The sequence below is a fragment of the Cyprinodon variegatus genome, unplaced genomic scaffold (assembly GCF_000732505.1).
Source record: "Cyprinodon variegatus isolate N-32 unplaced genomic scaffold, C_variegatus-1.0 Scaffold230, whole genome shotgun sequence".
In the NCBI taxonomy this organism is placed as follows: domain Eukaryota; kingdom Metazoa; phylum Chordata; class Actinopteri; order Cyprinodontiformes; family Cyprinodontidae; genus Cyprinodon; species Cyprinodon variegatus.
This window is the reverse complement of record NW_015150683.1, coordinates 997,781-1,018,570: the sequence shown is the minus strand read 5'-3', so window position 1 is coordinate 1,018,570 and position 20,790 is coordinate 997,781. Positions and strand designations below refer to the sequence as shown.

General features: G+C 36.8%; 1 protein-coding gene across 3 annotated transcripts in view; it reads right to left on the bottom strand.

Annotated features, from left to right (window-relative positions):
• aim1 (absent in melanoma 1) overlaps positions 1-20,790 on the bottom strand; it is a 60,236-nt gene that overhangs the window by 2,551 nt on the left and 36,895 nt on the right. For 2 of the 3 annotated variants that reach the window (XM_015381269.1, XM_015381271.1), the window contains 17 exons: positions 13,549-20,303; positions 12,719-12,757; positions 12,519-12,637; positions 10,897-11,074; positions 9,315-9,454; positions 7,917-8,043; positions 7,801-7,836; positions 5,481-5,623; positions 5,254-5,380; positions 5,008-5,153; positions 3,102-3,228; positions 2,984-3,013; positions 2,768-2,880; positions 2,272-2,404; positions 2,048-2,187; positions 1,245-1,368; positions 840-1,001 (listed from right to left, as the gene is read on the bottom strand). In XM_015381269.1, coding sequence (XP_015236755.1) covers positions 840-1,001; positions 1,245-1,368; positions 2,048-2,187; positions 2,272-2,404; positions 2,768-2,880; positions 2,984-3,013; positions 3,102-3,228; positions 5,008-5,153; positions 5,254-5,380; positions 5,481-5,623; positions 7,801-7,836; positions 7,917-8,043; positions 9,315-9,454; positions 10,897-11,074; positions 12,519-12,637; positions 12,719-12,757; positions 13,549-20,303 — 8,639 coding nt within the window. The remainder of the gene's footprint in view (positions 1-839; positions 1,002-1,244; positions 1,369-2,047; positions 2,188-2,271; positions 2,405-2,767; positions 2,881-2,983; positions 3,014-3,101; positions 3,229-5,007; positions 5,154-5,253; positions 5,381-5,480; positions 5,624-7,800; positions 7,837-7,916; positions 8,044-9,314; positions 9,455-10,896; positions 11,075-12,518; positions 12,638-12,718; positions 12,758-13,548; positions 20,304-20,790) is intronic. The other variant, XM_015381270.1, reaches the window with a different exon arrangement.

The following is a 20,790-nucleotide window of genomic DNA, read 5'->3' as shown; positions in this document are numbered from 1 at the left end:
GTTTAATTTTGATGATTTGTAATCATCAAAATTAAACAAAATAAACATCTGAAATATATGAGTTTGTATGTAATGTATGAATATAATATACAAGTTTCACTTTTTAAATGGAATTACTGAAATCAATCTACTTTTTCATGATATTCTAATTTTATGACCAGCACCTGTATTCTGCCACTCTGCAGAGTCTCCTAGTTCAATCTGTAACGTTCTGCTCTCTCTGCTTTTTCTCATAGTAGCTTCATCTGGTCTGTTCCTGTTTGGCTGTGACTCCATCCTGAAGAGAAATATTAGCTGTGCTGCTGCCATTAACACCTTTGTTTATAGATGCTGGAGATCTGCCTGTTTTCCAGTGTAGTCCTGTTTCTCTGACTGTGACTGGCTGGATGTGCTCTCTTCATCTTCTGACATGGTAGTTGGCTCGGAGCTCATCTGCCTGGCTGTGTGTTTCCTGGATGGGGCCGCCTTTTACAGCTGCTTTTTGAGTCTCTACTTCTGTCTCCTTGAACCCCATACTGGATGATCTGGTGAACTATGAAGTGCCTTGAGATGACATATGTTGTGAATTGGCGCTAAATAAACTATAAATAAACTGAATTATATTGAATGATAGTTCTGTTTGGTCCAAAGGGTGAAGCTGCATCTTCAGATTTTTTTTTTCTTTTCGCTATTTTAGGTCGCTGATGAACCGATGCCTAAATACAAAAAGTGACAACCATCTGGCTAAATTGAGATTTATGGCTTTGTTGACGCAAGCAACAAACATTAGGAACTACACACTGATATTAGTTGATAAGAGGGATGATTGCATTCTGTACAATAGTAATGAAGTTGCAAACCTTGCATGATATTTGTCCGTCCCGATAGAGCCAGAGCTGCTCAGCCCCGCCCGTCTCCTCCACAGCCTGGACCCTCATCAGTTTGATGTCATCCAGCGTTCCAGTCAGGGACATCAAAAATCCTGTCTCCCTGTTCCGTAGACGGAAATACATCGGCTTCTGCTGGAGGGAAACATGCCAATAACTAGGCTGCATATGTCTACACCCTGTAATTATACTTAACAAACGATAAGTATTCTCTCATTAATATTTGGAATTACATTAATTATTAACTGAGCCATGCGCTATGCACTGAATCATCTCTTAACCTCTGATAGTGTGTCACATCAGATTTATCAGTATCTCTATATGTGGCATTTCTTTAACCGCAGTTTCTGACCGCATATTACGGTACTTCTTTCATACCTGCATGAGCGGACGGAGAGAGCCTATCCGCTGCCACCCGCTGTTCTTGCAAAAGTCGTGCACTTTACCTGGATGCAAAAACAGCTGTCGGCCTCTGTAGTTGTTATCCTCATACAGCACCCACCTATAGAGAATGTCAAGACATTTGGGATTTGTATAAATATATTTATTATTAAGTACTGTTCCAAGTTCACTACATGTGTCCGACTGGACATGTCAGCTTTTTTAGACTAAAAATTTGTGCTGATGTTTTGAAATTCTCAAAAATGTATCAAATATGAGACACTTAACGTTAAATGGTTAAGGATGTATCAAAGGAAGCAAGGAAGAAAGAGAGGACACAGGACAAAACGCAAAGAACTAGGCCAGAAGGAAGGATACTACCATACAAAGAGGAAAAAAAGGAAAGACAAAAGGAAATATTGAAAGAAAGAGGGGCATAAAGGAAACACAAATGGAAGGAATGATGACAAAAGTAAATTAGGAGGAAAAGACAGGGAAGTAGAATGTATGGTAACCCTCACGGTAGGAAAAAAAAAGACGCAAAGAAGAAAGGAATCATATAAGGTAGGAGAGGAGGGAGGGGGAGAAGGAATGACATGAGCAAAAATGAGGGAGGGAAGAACTGAATGCAGAACAGAAGGAAGGATCTAATAGTTTAAAAATGCTTGAGGTCTGAAAAAATAAATTTTCCCAACTCTCTTCTTTTAATCCATATTCATGCAGACATGGAAAATATTGGAACATTTTAATCCAGACTACACCGATTCATTTAGGGATATGCACCAACAGGTTTGACTTACATTCCTCCCTCCACCACTAGGGAGCGTATACGAGCATCCATGCCTCCATGCTGCAAATTTACAGTTCCGCTCGTCAAAGCAATTCTGCGACCTCTGCAGTCAACTTTATTAAACAAGACGATATAGGGCAGGGAAAATGCCTAAAGAGGAAGAATGTTTACTTCACAAACACTGCTTGCGACACATTGACTAACTCCTCACCTCAAATCAAAGAGGATACTCACATGCCCGGTTGTCTGCAGTGATCGAAGGACACAGTCTGATGACATGAGGCCCATGGCGTCTGTGTTAGGGTACTCTCCTTCCTCCAGGACGTACATGTTCCCTTTAAACATCGCTTCCTCATATGCCACCCAGCTGACACACAAAACACAGATTTATTTAGTTCTATGATCATGTTTAAGTTTTGTTACATCTAACTGTCCACTGAAAACGTCATGGAAGGAACCCAAAATAAAATAAGATTTTTCTAAAAATTAAAAAAACTTATTAACACTTATTTTAAACTGATCACTGCAAACAACTGAGTAAACGACAACTATTGCAACTATTGCCGAAAATGTAAAGATCCGCTTTAAAGCAATGTTTGTTTGGCAGTCTATGACAACTAGGCAGACAAAGTGATGTGGAGGAGGCTGTAAAGCTTTTGGAGATAAATTACACAACAATTCTGATAAATGTTTGTAATTCATGTATTCCCTAAATTATTTTAACATTTACCTGCCAGCCATCACTTTACAGGACTTTGGAGTGAAATCCCCATCCAGGTCATCTTTACTGTCCTCCAGCGCCAGCAGCCTCCCCTGAAAGTCTGGTTCAGAAAACAGCTGAACCTGCAACGCACATTTACAGCCTTAGAAACGGAAGCAGAATAAAACACCCCAAGACTTTCCATGATGCCATTTTAATGAAAAGATGTAAATGAAGATATAATACCTTAAACTTTGGAGTTCCCATCAGCATGTCCTGCAGAATAAAAGAGGGAAATCTTAGAGAATTCTGTTGAAAATAACAATAGTGAAAACTGTTAAACTAGAGCCGAACAGATCCTTACATGAAAGACTGGCTGTATGGATGAAATCCTGAAGTTCTGTGCCCCCCAGTCCTCAGGACAGGAGTACATACCCTTCTCCAGAACATAGACCTCTCCACTGAACCCCGGCTGTTCAAACGCCAACCAGCTGCAGTTTACCCAAATCAGATACAGTCAGTTATACAATAACTAAACACATTCAAAAGCATAGAAACATCAAACATAGCTCATGGATCTGTAAAGTTTTGTGTATTTTGCAGATAGCATCAGCTATTTTAAATGTTAATGCAGTTTTTGAGTATAAACTGTACATGGGCGGTTTTAGACAGGGGCCAATGGGGGCCAGTGCCCCTGTAGATCATGTCCTGGCCCCTGTTATGGCCCCTGCACTGAAGACATAATACTCAAAGAAATTCTAATGATGCGCTGGAACAGACATGGTTACTGATAGGTCCTTTGGATCTATATAATTTCTTATTTTTTCTTTAAAAATTATGTTTAACTAATTGTTTAAAAACAATAAGGGGATAGCTTCAGTGGTATTGAGATAGGATCCCAGTTTTCATCTGCTAAATGTTGTTTTCAAAACAAATTTAAAAAATGCTCCAATTTTTACAGCTGCATTTATAGTTTTTTCTTGATTTCTTATTCTGATTCTATAGACAACGGTCATTTTAACTTAAATAAAGCCCAAAATATGTTAAATTCCTAAATTATGAATGTATATTGCCCTAATAAGAAATATAATTTTAATTAAACATAACTGAATATAAATTTCACTTCATGTAGCTCTCTTAATATATTGAAACCCCTTGCCCTGTTTTTTATTTCATGCTTTTCTGTGCCCCCATGAAAACACGCTGGCCCCCTCCTGGCTCCCTGGTACATTTGGTCTTGAACCGCCACTGAAGCTGTAGGGATTGGATTGGTTCACTTAATGAATCTCTGCCTGTACTGCAAAACTAACATCATAAAAAGCAGCACTGAGTTGTTCTAAGAGGCGAGGCAGCTGCAAAGCAAACAGGAATATAGAGAATTGTTTAAACAGATCAAAGCTGCTCATTGGGACAGTAACAGAAACAGCACACCTGAGATATAGTAAACCAAAACAGTGTTCTGACAATAAAATAAATAACGATCTTCTTGGAAAAGTTCCCTCCCTCAAATATTGAGGTAGTATCTCCTCTTTAGTGCTTCTAGGGAGGTAGAAAAACTCCCCTTTAGGGAAGGATTATAGAAAACGGTGTTTTGGTGACAAAGTATAGACAAATCTGGCCAAGAGATTCTTAAAATATGGCAAAATTATGAAAGAATTAAAAATATAACAATTGCGAGCCAGTCAGCGTTCGCCGCTGGCTGGTTTAGGATTAATGAAATAAACTATAAAGCATTCAATTAATAAAGACAATCAGCTACAGAGGTGGCATTGATTAGATAAAAGAACATAAAGCTGCTGCAAACAGCTGAATGCAGTGTCTCTCCTCCAAACACACTCCTCTGAAATGGAAAAATAAAAAGCATAACATGGGGCTACAAAATGCAATGCTTTTTTTTATTATTTTCCTGTAAAACAATTGTTCATAATTGTATCTAAGCATTTTTAAAGGTTTTACATTTTTATAATTTCACAGATGAAATAACTGAAGCAGCATCAGGTCCACAGGACATTGTGTGTCTCCAGTGAAAATATATCCGCCTTTAGGGAACATCCAGAGTTTTTTAATTGTTCATATAATCTGCCTCATTATTTGTAAAAAATCAATGCCTCTGAGGCTGTCTGAGTGACTAGGTGTGTATGTTTTTTGTGGCCTTTCATGCAGGCTTTAGACCCGACACGCCCAAATCCCTCAAAGTACACAGAGGACACCGTGTCCTGCCTGAGCCTAACTTTACCCAGCTGTAATTTAACAGAAACTGGTTGACTTACACTCCTGCAGTGATGATGATTGACTGGGTTTTGGTGCTGTGGCCGACATCCTCCATGCTAATGACAGGACCCACCAGGTTTGTATGAATCCCGCGCTCATTGAAGTCAGGCTCCTTGAACATCTTCAGGTGAGGGGACAGGAAATCCTAGGAGAGAGCATAACAAAGAATTATACATATAAAAAAATACATTTCAAATGTAAAAATGAACCAATATAAAAATTTAGGTGATGTATTTGATGCTTACTCCAAGTACAGGTCGTAGGGACAGTAGCCCGTCCTCAGATCCTCCCCACTCACTGCACTGAGGATATTCACCCTCTTCCAGGATGTACTGCTGACCTTCAAAGTCTGCATCCTGATATCCAACCCAGCTTCAAGAATCAAACAGAAACATCTTATAAATATCTATAGTAAACTTCACCTTAAATTCTAGAGTAAAATGACTGGTTTCCATTTTTAAATGGCACTTACAGACCACCAAGTATCTTTACTGATCCCACTGAACTAAGAGTTGTGTTCTTCCCGCCTGTTTGTTGTTGTTCCAGCAAGTTGTAGACATCTCCATCCAAATCCAAACACTGTCCTTCAAAGTTGGGCTTCTCAAAAACAAGAGCCTGAAGTAAAGAACAGTCTGTTAAATCTGTGTAACAGTTAGTGGTTTTTGGTTCATTCCTATCTGATGTAGAAATGCTGTTGCTCCCATCTGTTAGAGCTAAAAAATTCATTATATCTTGTTTTATATTTCTCGTTCTCCATATCACCTGACAACCAGCAAAGGTTCAGATTAGCATCTTTTGTATAAATATGCATATTTAATCATAGTTTTCAAAGCATACAAACCCAGATAATTCCAAGAAGAGTTATAGAAACTCAACATTTTTACATTTGAGGCACTTGAAAAGAAATGATGTTAGTTTTTTCTAATATCCCTTTTCAAGCAGTCAGCTTGTTATATCTAATGGTTGTTATTAGCATTGCACCGATACCGATACCAGTATTGGGCGGGGCTGCGATCCAGCACTAAAATGGTGGTATCGGTATTGGCGAGTACCAAGAAATAGGGCACCAATACCATTTTGGGAGCCAAAAGTTTATTCAACTATTGTCACCCATTCTAGGTAGGGAATAAAAAGTTCTACTGGATTCACTTTGTATTAGCCTTTTTCCTGATTCACAAAGGTAGGCAGCAGCTTGACAAAGCCATGATGGCAATTATTTTACATCCAAGTAGTATGAAGTTCTTCATATATACACACACGCATCAATTTCAAACAGATGGTATCGGTATCGGCCGATACTGCACAGCCAGGTATCAGGTATCAATATCGGGGCCAAAAAAATGGCATCTGCGCAACACTAGTTGTTATGCAGACGTAGCAACGATAATATGCTTTTTTTGTTGTAACTGTCTTACACTGACCTTGAGAGCTCTTTTTTTTTTACTTACCTCTCCTGTCTTCCTAATAAATGTGTGTAATGGTAAAAACAAACAGAGGTTCTTAACCAGTTTGGAGAGTTTAGGCCAGAAACGCAGTCCAGCGATCAAAATCTGCCTCACTTTAATGGTATTTTCTCTTGTTTCCCCATTTCAATTTGTCCATTCAGCTGAATTTGCTGTGGCGCTGTTTTTATATCTGCAACCGGAGTGGCTCTAAGTGAAGAGTGTGCATTTTACGTATCAACTACTGTTAAAGTTGCGTAAAAATTATAGATACTTATGATGTTTTCATACTTTTTGATGTCAGAGGAAAACTTACATTTACATAAACATACTTTTCATTCGAAGGATTCTAGATGATACTTTGTGCAATTTTTATTGTCAGACATGTAACTAGTAGTGTTGCGCTAATGCTATTTTTTGGCCCTGATACCGATACCTGGCTGTGCAGTATTGGCCCATACCAATAACAAACTAATACCATCTGTTTCAAATTGATGTGTGTGTGTATATATGAAGAACTGCATACTACTTGGATGTAAAATAATTGCCATCATGGCTTTGTCAAGCTTCTGCCTACCTTTGTTAAGCAGGTAAAATACTAATACAAAGTGAATCCAGTAGAACTTTTTATAGCCTTCCTGGAATGAGTGACAATAGTTGAATAAACTTTTGGCTCTCAAAATGGTATTGTTGCTCTATTTGTTGGTACTTTCCAATACTGATGCCACCATTTTAGTGCTGGATCGGAGCCCCGCCCGATACTGTTATCGGTGCAACACTAGTAAAACAAAAGCCTCAAATATGGTTTTGTTGACAGTTCTATGGCCATTTAAGAATTATTAATTTGAACACATTCAAAACGTATCTTATGACCAGGGTAATAAAGACAATTTGTTCCTATTTTTTGCAGTCCTATTGTTAAATTGTGGGAGTTACTTAATTATACTAAAAATCTGTTCTAGATATCCTTAGAATCCAAGTTCCTCATTCATTTTATATGCATGGAATTGCTTTTTGGCCAGTATGTTGTTTTTTTTAAATATAGTGTTAGGTTGTTGACACATTTTTATGCATGCTGCAATAAATCATTGCAGCATGCAATGATTCAGAGAGTTTCTTAACCCTCTGAATCTGAGCCAAGCCGTCAGAACAAGGAAACAGTCATCATAGCAAACATGCAGAGGCTAATCTTGTTCCTCTTATCAGCAACACTTTGTGCCTCTAAAAGTGAGCGTTACGAAGTATTTACAGGAAAACAATAACAAAACAAAAAAAATCTAAACTTAAGCATCTGTGCAGTAAAGCAAAAAAATTATGGAATAAACAGATGTAATGGAAAGCGGGACACACCTTAACATCAAGCGGATTCTCTACCCTTATTTGTCCCTGAAATGAAGACACAACTTGTCAGGGCTGAATATAGCAAAACAAATGTTATCGTATCAGGAATATGTAGTGCAGTTTACCATTTGGAGCGGCCTGAGAGAGCCAATGAAGGGTTGAGGGAAACCCCAGCTCTGGGGGTGGGGATACTCTCCCACCGCTAGCACTTCAAGCACTCCATTAAACCCTGGATCAGAGTACACCAACCATCTACATATACAGACAGAGGGCATATCAGAATTATTTATAATAACATTGAAGAAAGCTCTCTGCAGAGGCAGTTATAACAAGAAACATTTCCCAGTTTGAACTGTTACTGAGCGCCAACCATCAATTATCCACAGCAGTTTACAATGACAATCACAAGCTGTGGCCTGTTGCTTGCATTCCTCCACAGACAGAGTGCTAACGACGTTCAAACAGACCTTTTCTAATTCTAATAAAACTTCATCATGTGAGATTATTTAATATGCCTCGCACATGTTCATACCTCTTCAACTTGTTTACGCATTGGCACTACCCAGATCCAAGTATTTCCATTGGGATTTTGGTTGATTAACACAGAGTGGTGAATGTATTTAATGTAGAAGGACAGAAACAAGTAAGAATCTACAAATTATGTTCTGCATTTATTTTCACCTTCATTTGAGCTGATCAGTTGCAGAACTATTAATAACTGCAGTTACGTATGCAGGTCGTCTTTGCAACATTTGCCCATCCAGAGGCGAACACTTCTTCCCATCCTGTTTATTTTTGGGATAACAACTAAAGCTTAGTGGGATTGAACAGAGGGCGTTTACAGAACTTTGCCAAAGGTTCTCAGTTGGATTTAGGTTTGGACTTTGGGTCATTCTAATACACAAATATACTTTGCTCTAATCCATTCCAATGCTGCTATCCTTGTGTTTTTTAGCTCATTGTCCTACTGGAATATGAAGTCCACCCTAGCCTCAAGCGTTTCTCATTCAAATCCTTTGTTCTCGTATTCCCCTGCATTTAGCTCCACCCAGCTCCCCTATCATTGCAGAAGAAAGTATTGCAATTGCCTGATCCTGCCGCCTACATGTTTAGTTTTAGTTCATAACTTTATCCCTGATAGTCTGTTATGTTGTCTTTAAGTCTTTAAGTAACCAACTAAGATTATAATGCACATAAGAAGACAATTTACTAATCAGGAGACATTTGTGCTAAATTTGATTTCCACACACCGAAGAAAAAGGGCTAAATAAACCCCCAGATTTTTGTAAAAAAAGTTTTTAAAAACCATGCATCCATCTTAAAAGCATACTACTTTGTGTTAGTCTGTTACATGAAATCCCAATATAATATATACATTATTAACAACAAGATTTGGTATTTTTTCCTCATGAACGATAGGTCATTTACTGTTCAATGGAATGTTTGGAGGCAAATGCAAAATCAAAACAAAACAAAACAAAAAACTGATTTACATGGATAACTTAAGGTCATTTCAAACTTACACTCCAGAGTGAACCTTAATCGATCCTGTGGTTTGTGGGATCCCAAAGGAGCCAAGTTCTGGCGTGTCTTCACAATAAGATGACATAATTCCCAGTCCGTTGACCTCTGAGTACAGGTCGATTCTGGGAGTGCTGTAATCCTACAGACATAAAGTTTTTAAACTTTAACATCTTAAAATCTTGTGGTTATATCCTCTCCTGTTTTGTGTTAGTGTTAAATTTAGCCATGTATAAAATCTCATCGAAAACAAAGTATAAAAAAAAAAAATCTAGTTGTTATTTAAATTAGTTTTGCACAAGTTAAAAAAACACGTTTTGAAAACTAAATTTTAAGATCTATTCAAAAATACATGATCCAGATTTAGAGAACACTATTTTTCAAATTTATCCCAAACTATGTAAATTCTGCCGAAAAATCAATAATGCTAATTTATCAGTTTAATTAGACCAACCAGAATTACTGAATAATATAAAAATATTTACAATATAGTCATCAGTTGTAAAAATATTTTGAAAAATCCCAGGAAGCCATTTTTTGAGACACCTATCATAAATTGAGCTATGAAACTTTAACATTGTTAGAACCATAAAAAGGGAGATGAATATGTTTTATGTTGTACAAATCATTTTTGTTTGTTTTGTTTTGTTTGTCTTAGCAGTAAAATGTTGTAAACTCAGTGTAGGTTTGCAGCTTTTGGAAAATCTGTATTATTTTGAAAGGGTTACTTCCTGTAAAGCTGTGTAATAGAAAGACCCAATAGGAAGAAAGGATCACAGAAACACTTCACTGTCACTATGGTTATTTTTTTATTTTGCTTGCACTTTTCTAGACAAGTGTTTTTTATTAAATTCAGGTTTTGGACAGGACCTTTACTTTTTCCGAAAGTTCCTCAAACGGGATATGATTTGATCTGCTCCCTTACAGTAACAACCTCTAAAGTCTGGCTTCTGGTTGTGCCTTTTATATCACAGTTCTTTGATTACTGGTTGATAGACATTTCATTACATTTTTGGCTTTCCTAATTTTAAAGAATGATTCAAACTATTTGAATGTCATACAGCGTAGAAACAGGAAGAATTAATGAATATTTTATTTTATTTTTTTTACAGTTTGGTCAAACTGTAAAAATAAAGAGTAAAACAAGTCCTGCATTTGTTATATTCCAATTGTTAGGTGTGTTTAAAAAAGTGTCATAAGTCTTTTGTATTTGACCCCTCATAAAAAAAAAAAAAAACTGTTTCAATCTGCACATATTAAAATGTGGATTTCAGGAGATTTTGCTGTTGCTGAAATCTAATTCCTATTTAAAACGTTACAAAGGGTTGCTGGTTTCTTTTGTTAAGCTCACAAAAAGAAAAAAAAATCCTAAAACCCCTAAAAACCCCTTCTTGGATTTTAAATTATATGAAATGTAGCTTGAATATTGATAAACATAATAAACATTTGGAGTTTACAACTATGGTTTAATTACACAGACCAAACTTTAAATCCAAATTCAACAACAACATGAATTTAGAAAGAGTTTTGATAGAGTAGTAAACATGGTTGATTGTTTAAATGTCTAAAATAAATGTGACTCACTCTGACTGCCAGGCGAAGGGAACCTACAACCATTGGTGTGGTTGGAACAAGCTGATCCATTTGGTTTAACGTCTCAGGAGTTCCCTCGTCTGCCCAGATGTTCACTATCTGCTCCATGGGACCTTCCTCCAGTGCAATAACACGGCCTTGGAAGCCGGGCTTTTCATAGAGAAGCCAGCTGGAAAGAGAGTAAGAAAATGAAACTGCACCATAAAAAAATCCAAAACAAAGAAACAAACAAAAAAAATAAATAAATAAAATTTTATATATATATGTTTTTATATATATATATATATGTTTTCTTGTGATGACAAAAAAGAGACACATGAAATGATTAAAAGTTTTATTCTAGAAACTGGTCTATCAAGGCAGTGGAAGGTGGGCAAAACCAAAGTGTCAAGCATAAGATTGAAATTGTTTAATCATAAGATAACATCTAATTCTTCCTATAAAATAATTAATAATGCTGCATATTAAAATGATCCTTATTACTACTGCTAATAAACTTATAACTCCTGCTGTTAAGCAGGGATAAGAAGAATAAAAACACTTTTTTTTGTGCTTTGGTGGTTCCCTTAAGTATTGTTAACTTTAAACATTTGAGTTTTATTTTGTAAGGTGTTTTGTTGTACAATCCAAATGACTCCTCCATCTCCTGTTTATAAAATAAATTAAAAAAACACATTTGAAAAATAATCATGCTGTTAAATTATGAATGTGTTCATCTGGAAAGTAGATCATTTTCAGTTTAATCTGTTAGGCCATTCTTGTTATCAATTAATGTTATCAATTTCACTGTCACAGCCTCTATTTTTTAAATGTTTTTATTTTGTTTCTGACACTGTGTTTTTATGCTTTTGTACGGTGACCTTGAGTGTCCAGAAAGGCGCCTTTTTAAATAAAATTTATTATTCTTATTATTGTTAAACCCTGATATACCTTAGGGGATTCTGAATGTGATAAGCTTAGGAAGACAATATTTTTGAGCGCTTTACCGCTTTAACAGAACTTTATCACTACTGCTGAATACAACACATTTCTAATGACTTGATTCTTGTTAAAAAGAATGCTTTTTCCAAACACATAATGTAAATCAAATGCTCCATAAAAGCTATTAACAGTTTTAGCAACAATATCTTATCTTCTGTTTCAAATTGTGATTCTCCTACTTAATGGTGCTGCATTTAAAAAAGGATATACTGTCATAGTCTTAAAGATTGTATTCTCTGAACTTTAATGGAAAGAAACCAATACAATTATATGTATGAACTGCAAAACTAATAATATTTTGAATGTAAAATTTTCTTGGTATCTTTATCACGTTTTAAATTGTATTATCATGACAACCCTTATCTAAACCCAAGTGGTTAACTACAGCAGATTAGATGGTCATGCTAAAAGTGAACAGACTTCAGGGTTTTTGTCTTGCAAGTAATTCCAGCTTGGCTTAAAATTCGTGCGTAAAAAAAAAACTACATATTGTTTTGGGTGAAACTGTGATGTGGGGAGATAATAGATGTTAGTAAACCATCACGTTTAATCTTAATTTACAATTTTCCCTTTGTTTCCCTACTCCAAATAGATAAACGGAGAGTCTTCTTTGTGAAGATTGAATCCCATACCATCCTCTGACGACTTTCACTGATATCACAGGAGATAGCTTCATTGTGGTTGAATCTTCTATGTCACCGTAGATTTCATATGCCTCACCACCAAACTGAGCATTTTCGTGTATGACAATCTGCATCCAAAAATAGAATTTTCAGTAACAGAAAAGAACACTGCTTCTTAAAAAGCGACTAGAAAACATTTCAAATCCTACCTTTCCAGGTCTTCTGTGATGTCCTCTAACTAAAGGTTTCTGCAAGATCAATTTTCCAAGAAAAAGTCAGTTTTAGGTTAAGCTCAAATCAGGTTTAGCTTCACTATATAGCGCCAATTCACAACACATGTCATCTCAAGGCACTTTACAATTCAACCAGATCATACAGTCAAATTGATTCAAAGTTTTCCGTCTAAGGAAAACCAGTTGATTGCATCGACTCATTGACTCAAAGGCAATCCCTTACTCATATCAGTAGGGAAAATTGCAGAGAGACCAATATCAAACATAGTGGAGAGTTATTTCATCCAAGCATGAGTTTTAGGTAAATTACTTGATCAAATCCGTGAATCATAGATCCATTGTATTTATTCATCTCTGTTAATTTAAAAGCAAAGCATTTTAAATCTTGAAGGCATTTTTTTCACTTTGTAACAATATAATTAGACCTAATTTGTGGCATAACAAAAAGGCTTTTCAGATGGTACACTTTATAAATGCATTACAAATGGGTGTTATTTGCTTACTGATGCAAATATTTTGCCTCTAGTTAGGAAACTTCATGTGCACTAATATTGCAACACATTTTCTGTGCAAAGTGCCAGTCTTGTTCTTACTTGCAAATGATTCACAACTTGGAGGCAGAAGTGTCAAAGAAAAAAAAATGACAAGATACCACTTGAAGTTTGTGTCACCATGGAAGTAAAGAAGAAACAAATCTGTGCTTTGCAGCTAGAAACCCATTGAGACTATAACAGTAATTTACTATTAGTTGATGGAGTATAATTTCTAAAGAACTAAGTAAATTTCTGAGTAAAAAAAGCACCTACCTTAGCTGTGTGAATTCGATTGTGAGATATTTCATCAGTGTAGTTTGTGATAGAAGGCATTGCTGTAGGGTTTGTCTGGTCCACATCCACAACAGATATGTTTGGAATTGACGTGTGGTTGAGAGCCGGAGGGGTCACGTCAGCTGTCTGTGTGGAGTCCACGGAGGCCTCTGGCTCCCTTTCGTCTTTCTTAAGGTATTTCTCTAAATGATCAGGAAGCTTTGTCTCGGAGCATGCTGGCAGAGGAGGAGCGGAGGAGGAGCTAAGTGTTGACTCACTAACTGCATCTGCTCCACCTTTTGTTATCTGGCTTTGATCTGTACCTTGTATGCTCCCATTATCATCAAGGGCCACAGGCAGAGGCGAAGCAATAGCTTCCTGCAGTCCAACTGAAGGCATGGCTTGTTGCTGGTTGGATGGAACTGTGTCATTTGAGGGAGAGGAAGCTTCTGCTCTTGCCTTCCTGGAGGTACGAGGGGAGCTTAACAAGCCTGTGAGAATGGACATCCTCTCAAGTCTTGAGGTCATCTTACCCGGCCCATTGTCTTGCCCCTCTGCTTTTCCTGCTTCAACATGAGACTCTTTGTCCCCATCTTCTCCTTCAGTCTTCTTAGTTGTCAGTGGATCTACTGAAGTACAATTCTCTTCAGAATGAGAGGTTGGACCATCCCTATTGGCAGCTTTCTGTTTAATTATCATAGCAGGAGAAAGGTTCATACGTTTATCATTTTTTCTTAAGCCAAACTGGAATTCCTGTGGATCAAAGGTGCGCTCAAAATGGTCCTCCCTGATGGCTGGCAATGGGGGAGATGGAAGTTTTTTCCGAATATGTCTCTTTCGAGGTAGTGAAAAGGGGATTCCTCCTTCCCTCACACTATTTATAAAGTCACTAATTGCATCAGGCTCAATAAATTCATCATCACTCACTGTCTCATCTTCATTTCTTCTACGTCCCTTTTTCTTTTTGTGACGATCTTCCACATCCAACCAAGCAGATGGGATCTGTTTAGGTGTAGACAAAACATTGACAGAATTTCGGTTTGGAGTTGTTTCCTTTGTCAGAATCTCTTGTGCACCCTCCTTATAACCTGCTTCTACAGTGGACATTTCTGTAAATGACCCAGGTTTATGAGTTGTTCCTTCAGAGCCCTTAGCATTCTTCAGATTATCATTTCCAAGCATTCCTTGAGCTGAAGCAATGGGGTATTTTCCCTTTTGCTCTGTGCAAACAGCTGTGTTTGGAAGATTTTGTTCCAAAGTAGTGATATTTGTATTCTGTTTTGCATCATTCTGATTAGATTTATTTTTTGCAACATTTGGTATTTCCTTCTGAACTTCTTTTACTGCAGAGTCATTAGAGGATTTTGCATCTAAGATTTCCTTAACCTCAACTTTGCCATCTTCAAATGGTGGGATACTTGAGTCCTTTAAAGTGCCTGATTTAGGTACTTTTTTATTTTCAGTCAAGCTAACTGGTGATAGGTTGATTTGTACAGATTGTTCTATAGGATGCTCAACAATCTGACCAGTTCTGGCATTCAGATCTTGAATCTCAGTCTTCAAATCTCCTATTATCACTGCCGGAAGTTTTTCCTTTTGGTCTGTTTTGGGGTATTCATGTTGTGGTGACAGTTCTTGAACTTGTGAGGCACATGCATTTTCTTTTGTACTAATTGAGGACTTCTGGGCCTGTTCTACAGCTGATAATGGTAATTCCTGGAGGTCAACTCCATGGCAACCTTTAGGTTCAGCTGTGCTTTCATGATCTTGGGTTTCACGTTTAATCGTTTTCTTGCTAACTTCAATCATTAGATTCCCTAGTTCTTCTTCAAGATTTTCATTTTGACTTAGAGACATAGCTGACTGATCAGTTTCCAGTTTGGACTTTTCATCAAAAATGTCAAGTTTGCTAGAGGTGCTTCCGAATGCTTTTCTTTTAACATCTTCCGATAATTCTTTAGCATCTTCAGCACTTGGACTCGTGGGGCTGGTAAGCTGGCTTTCTGTTATCTTAGTTATTTTTCCTGTACATTGTCTCGTTTTAGGGTCAGAACTTGTATCTTTGAGTTCTTGAACTGGTTTTGGTAAATCCTCATCTTTTCCTGTTATAGTTTTGGGTGTCTGGAATTCTTGGTTGCAAACTTCAGTAATATAGTTCGGAGTTGCTGTTTTACCTAACAAAACCTCCGAAGATGTATCCTGATCTTCAGATTTTTCTTTATAACAAAGTAGACCAGAATCCTGGGTCTCCCTGCCACTCTGCTTTTCTATCAGCTTCACTTGAACTTCTTTTCTTATTGTCTCTGGCTCAGACCCAGTTAATTTTTCTTGATCTAGTTTTGCAGTAATTGTGTCTGGGTCACCATTTACAGTGGATGCTGTGTCTTTTGTGATTTCAAGCCTCGACATGGTATTTACATTCACTGACCTCTGAAACTTATCTGGAGTTTTCTTTGATTGATCCTTACTTGTGGTTTTGTCTTGAATTTCTTTGGATTGGTCCTTCATTTTAGGCTTTTCTGGAGTTTGATTTGATTGGTCCTTACTTATAAACATGTCTTGCACTTCATTTAATTGTCCCTTACTCGCAGTCTTGTCTTGAAGTTCACTTGATTTTCCCCCACTTTTATTTTTGTCTTGAGTTTCATCTGATTGGTCCTTACTTGCAGTCTTTTTTTGAGTTTCATTTGTTTTATCCTTAGTTGTAGTCTTGTCTTGACTTTCCTTTGTTTGGAATTTATTTGTAGTTGTGTCTTGAGTTTCATTTGATTGATCCTTTCTAATAATCTTATCTTGAGTTTTCTTTGATTGATCCTCACTTGTGGTTTTGTCTTGAATTTCTTTGGATTGGTCCTTAATTTTAGGCTTTTCTGGAGTTTCATTTGATTGGTCCTTACTTATAAACATGTCTTGCACTTCATTTAATTGGCCCTTACTCACAGTCTTGTCTTGAAGTTCACTTGATTGGCCCCCACTTTTATTTTTGTCTTGAGTTTCATCTGATTGGTCGTTACTTGCAGTCTTTTTTTGAGATTCATTTGTTTGATCCTTAGTTGTAGTCTTATCTTGAGTTGCATTTGATTGGTTCTTCCTTGTAGTCCCATGTTGAGTTTCCTTTAATTGAACATTATTTGTAATCCCATCTTGAGTTTCCTTGAGTTGGTCCTTACTTGTAGTCCCATCTTGAGTTTCCTTGCATTGCTCCTTACTTGTAGTCCCATCTTGAGTTTTCTTAAATTGAACCTTACTTGTAGTCTTGTCTTGAATTTCATCTGATTGGCCCCTATTTGCAGTCTTGTCTTGATTTTCTTTTGAGTGGTCCTTACTTGCAGTCTTTTCTTGAAGTTCATTTAAATGGCCCCCACTTGCATTATTGTCTCTAGTTTCATCTGATTGATCCTTACTTGCACTCTTTTCTTGAAGTTCACTTGATTGACCCCCACTTTCTTTTTTTGCATGAGTTTCCTCTGATTGGTCCTTACTTTCAGTCTTTTCTTGAGATTCATTTGTTTTTTCCTTAGTTGTAGTCTTGTCTTGACTTTCCTTTGTCTGGAATTCATTTGTAGTTGTGTCTTGAGTTTCATTCGATTTGTCCTTACTTATAGTCTTGTTTTGAGTTATAGGTGATTGGGCCTTACTTGTCGTGTTTTCTTGAATAGCAATTGATTGGTCTTTACTTGCAGTCTCTTCCTGAGTTTCATTTAATTGGTTCCTACTTGTTGGCTTATCTTCAGCTTCATTTGAATCGTCCTTACCTATAGTGGTGTCTTGAGTTCCATTTAATTGGCCCTCACTTGTCATCCTGTCTTGATTTTCTTTTGACTGGTCCTTACTTGTAGTCTTTTCTTTTGTTTCATTAGAGTCGTCTTTACATGTAGTCTTGTTTTGGGTTATATGTGAATGGGCCTTACCTGTAGCCTTTTCTTGAGTTCCTTCAGGACTTTGAACATTGGTGGCTGTGATGTTGACCTCCTGAAATTGACTTGGTGTCATCTCTTTTGAAGCTTCTTCTTGTACTGACTTTGGTGTACATTTCAGGTCTGTTTTTGAGTCTTTGTAGCCTTCAGGTGATTTTATTATTTCCTTTTCTTGTTTTACATCAGTATAGATCTCCTCCAAATGTTCCGTTTTTTCATTCAACAAACCTCCAACTTTACCATGCCCCTTCTCTTCAACTTCAGCATCTGCATTTGATTGATTTGGGGATTTATTAGTTAAATGTTTAGCTACCTGTAATTTCTCTTCACTGGGTCTCTTTTTGTCTACATTTTGCTCTATTTCAAAAGAGCAGTTGAGCTCTTGGAGATTTCCAGTGTCTTTATTTGGGTTAATGATTACAAATTCATTACCTAAACTTTCTGACAAGGTGTCCTTTACTTTAGCCTCATCTCTAGTTTCTTCACCATCTTGACTCAAGGAACTTGGCATTTGATTAACCTGGCTGACTGTTGTTTCCTCAGGAATTTCTTGTCTTGCTCCCTGGCTTGTCTCAGATTTTTCATCCATAGTTTCTTTTAAATTTCCATCTTTCTCACCAAAAGTCACTTGTTTTTTCTCCTTTACTAGACTTTGTAATGGTGAAACTCTGATTTCGGAATTTGCCTGTTGAGACTCTGGAGTTGCTACCACAGTGGCAGCACTTTGGTTTGGTAAATTGATCTGTTCCATTTCTAAAGGTTTTCCATCCTTGTTACCAATGGTTTCCATTTCATGGACATGTTGATTTCTACCTTTACTCATAAGACTTGGCAATGATGATTCAGTAGTTTCAGAATTTGGATGTTCAGATTTTGAGGTCTCTTCATCAATCTTGCCAACCATTCTGGTCAACTGAGTCTCTTGGCCGTTAGCTGATTGCACATCAGGGTTAGTTGCTTTTGTCTTTGCTACATTTTCTTTGCCATCCTGACTGTCTGCAATTACATTTTCTTTTTCAAAGCTTTTAGAGATTTCTTTGGCTTCATTTTTTACCCTGTTTTCTTCATTGTGGGCATTCACTATTGGTAGGTCTACGGCTGTAGGATCTTTTTCATTATCCTCTGTCTTTCCCTTTTCACTTCGAGCAGCCTTCTGGTTATAATCTGAGTTATAATTCTCATATCCAACTCTGTTTATGATATGTTTATCTTCTGCTCCAGATTTGGATTTCACTGATGTCTGAGCATTTCTTTCAGTTGTTTTATCGTTCACAGTTTTGTCTTTGTTAGGCAATACCTCTTTTTCTTTGGTAATCTCTGTAGATTCAGTGTCCAACAGTTTTGAACCAGTGGTTGATATTTCAGAACTCGGTTGCACTGATTCCTTATTTTGCTGCCTTGTTTTCCCAGAGTCACTCTCTGAATCTTCTTGCAGGAGGGTCTTCTGCTCAGCGTCAATCACGCTTGCTGTAGTGTTGAGTATTACACTCTTTGATTCAAAACTATCAGTCTCCCCTTTCAGGACATTTGTAACTACTGTCAGTTGTTTCTTTTTAGCTTCAGGCTGCAAGCTTTTCTCAGATGAGAGATGGTCTGTTTTCCCTGAATCTATAACTCCTCCCCCTGCAAAGTCCAGAGGTCTTTCCTCAAGCTCCTTTTTACAACTGTTTTGTGACTCTGAGCTTTCTATCACAGTGCGATTAAGCATTTCATTTGGCTTTGAGTCTTTCTCCCTGCTTCCAGATTCCCCTAAAAGAGCCTCTTTGTTTGACTGCTTTTCAACATTCTGTGGCAATTCACAAACAGTCACTGCTTCTGTTTCTACATCCAAAGCCTCAGCTGGTTTCCATCCAACCTCCTCTTTAATTTTCTCCCCTGCTTCAAAACCTTTCACTGCTCCCTCGGTTACTGTGTGGTACAGTTCATAATTTACAGCTTTGGTTTGATCATCCAAAAAGTCCCCTGAGTTAAGGCAATCAGATCCTACAGTAAGACTCTCTAAATGTGCATCATCTGGTTTAGCAGGAAGATTTTTTCTTGTTTCTGATGTAGGCATAACTCCATCCTGTGTTATGTCATCATAAATGCCTTCATCCAAATCAGGTTCGGTTGATTTAATGGTTTCATCCTTTGGAGTTGGTTTAATGTCTGAAACCATAAGTCTATGAGTTTTATCTTTGGAGACTTTCAATTTAGTCTTTCCTGGTAGCTCCTTTAAATCATCTTTGGCCTTAACAGAGTTGTAAGTTTTAGAGGATGGTAGTGTTTTCTGTCTTTGTTTGTTTTCCTTTTGATTTCCTGGTTTAACTTGTTTGGCCTCCGGCTTTCTTTTATCAGTGTCAGTTTTTTGAGAATCACCTGAAATTTTCGACTTGCTTATTTCTCTAGACTGAATGCTTGAAATCTGTCCATCTGTGAGGTCACCTTCAAATAAAGTTTCAGCAGTTTTAGCTTGTTTGTCTCTGATTTCAAAGGGTTTCTCTGCAGACTTAAAGTCACTGTCCTTCATAATATCTGCTGCAACAGTTTCTTTAACAGTCCCATCTGTATTGAGGATTGAATCCTCAGATTTTGGTGATTCTTGTTGGATTTTGGGTTTTGTTTTATTGGAGCCTCTCTGACTTCTGGTTGGAAGCTTGCTGCCTGATGTTAGAGATTCAGTTGAGTTCTTTATGGGAATTTTGTTCAATTTAATGTTTTCATTTTGCTTAGTGAGCCTTGAGAATACATTTGATTCTTGTTTGGAAGGAGGAGGAAAAAGACTTGATGTGTCACTCTCTTCATGACTTGTGCTTCTCTTAGAAATTTTAGACGTCTTTAAAAGCATGCTTCCTGTTCCTAAAAAGAAATTAAAGACAACTGTTATTAAAAAAACAAAAACACGGGTAAATAAAGTTGCACTAGAGAAAAATAAATAACAGTGGTATTTCTAACATTAATCTTTCTTGGTATGGACATTTACAGTAAGACATTTTTTTTTTATTTGCTGAATCAAAAAAGAAATCCTGTAAGAAAAATAATTGAAGATTTCCTTTGAATGCTTTTTAAAGTTTCATGAATTTTGAAATTTAAAAGTGTGCTTTACAGAAAAAGCTAAAAAGAAAAGAAAACAAAAAAAATTTATTAAAAATGCTTCAACCAAGTAAGATGATGTCTAAAAAATTATATTGGTTTAATTATATTTAAGTTCCACTGTAAATAAAAATTGACATAATAAAATGGGTACTTTGGCCTGACAAAAACAACAAATTAAATAAATTAATAAAGTAATGGATTCATTAAATAATTTGTGGAATCAAAGAAGCTAAAAAACTTTAAATGATCA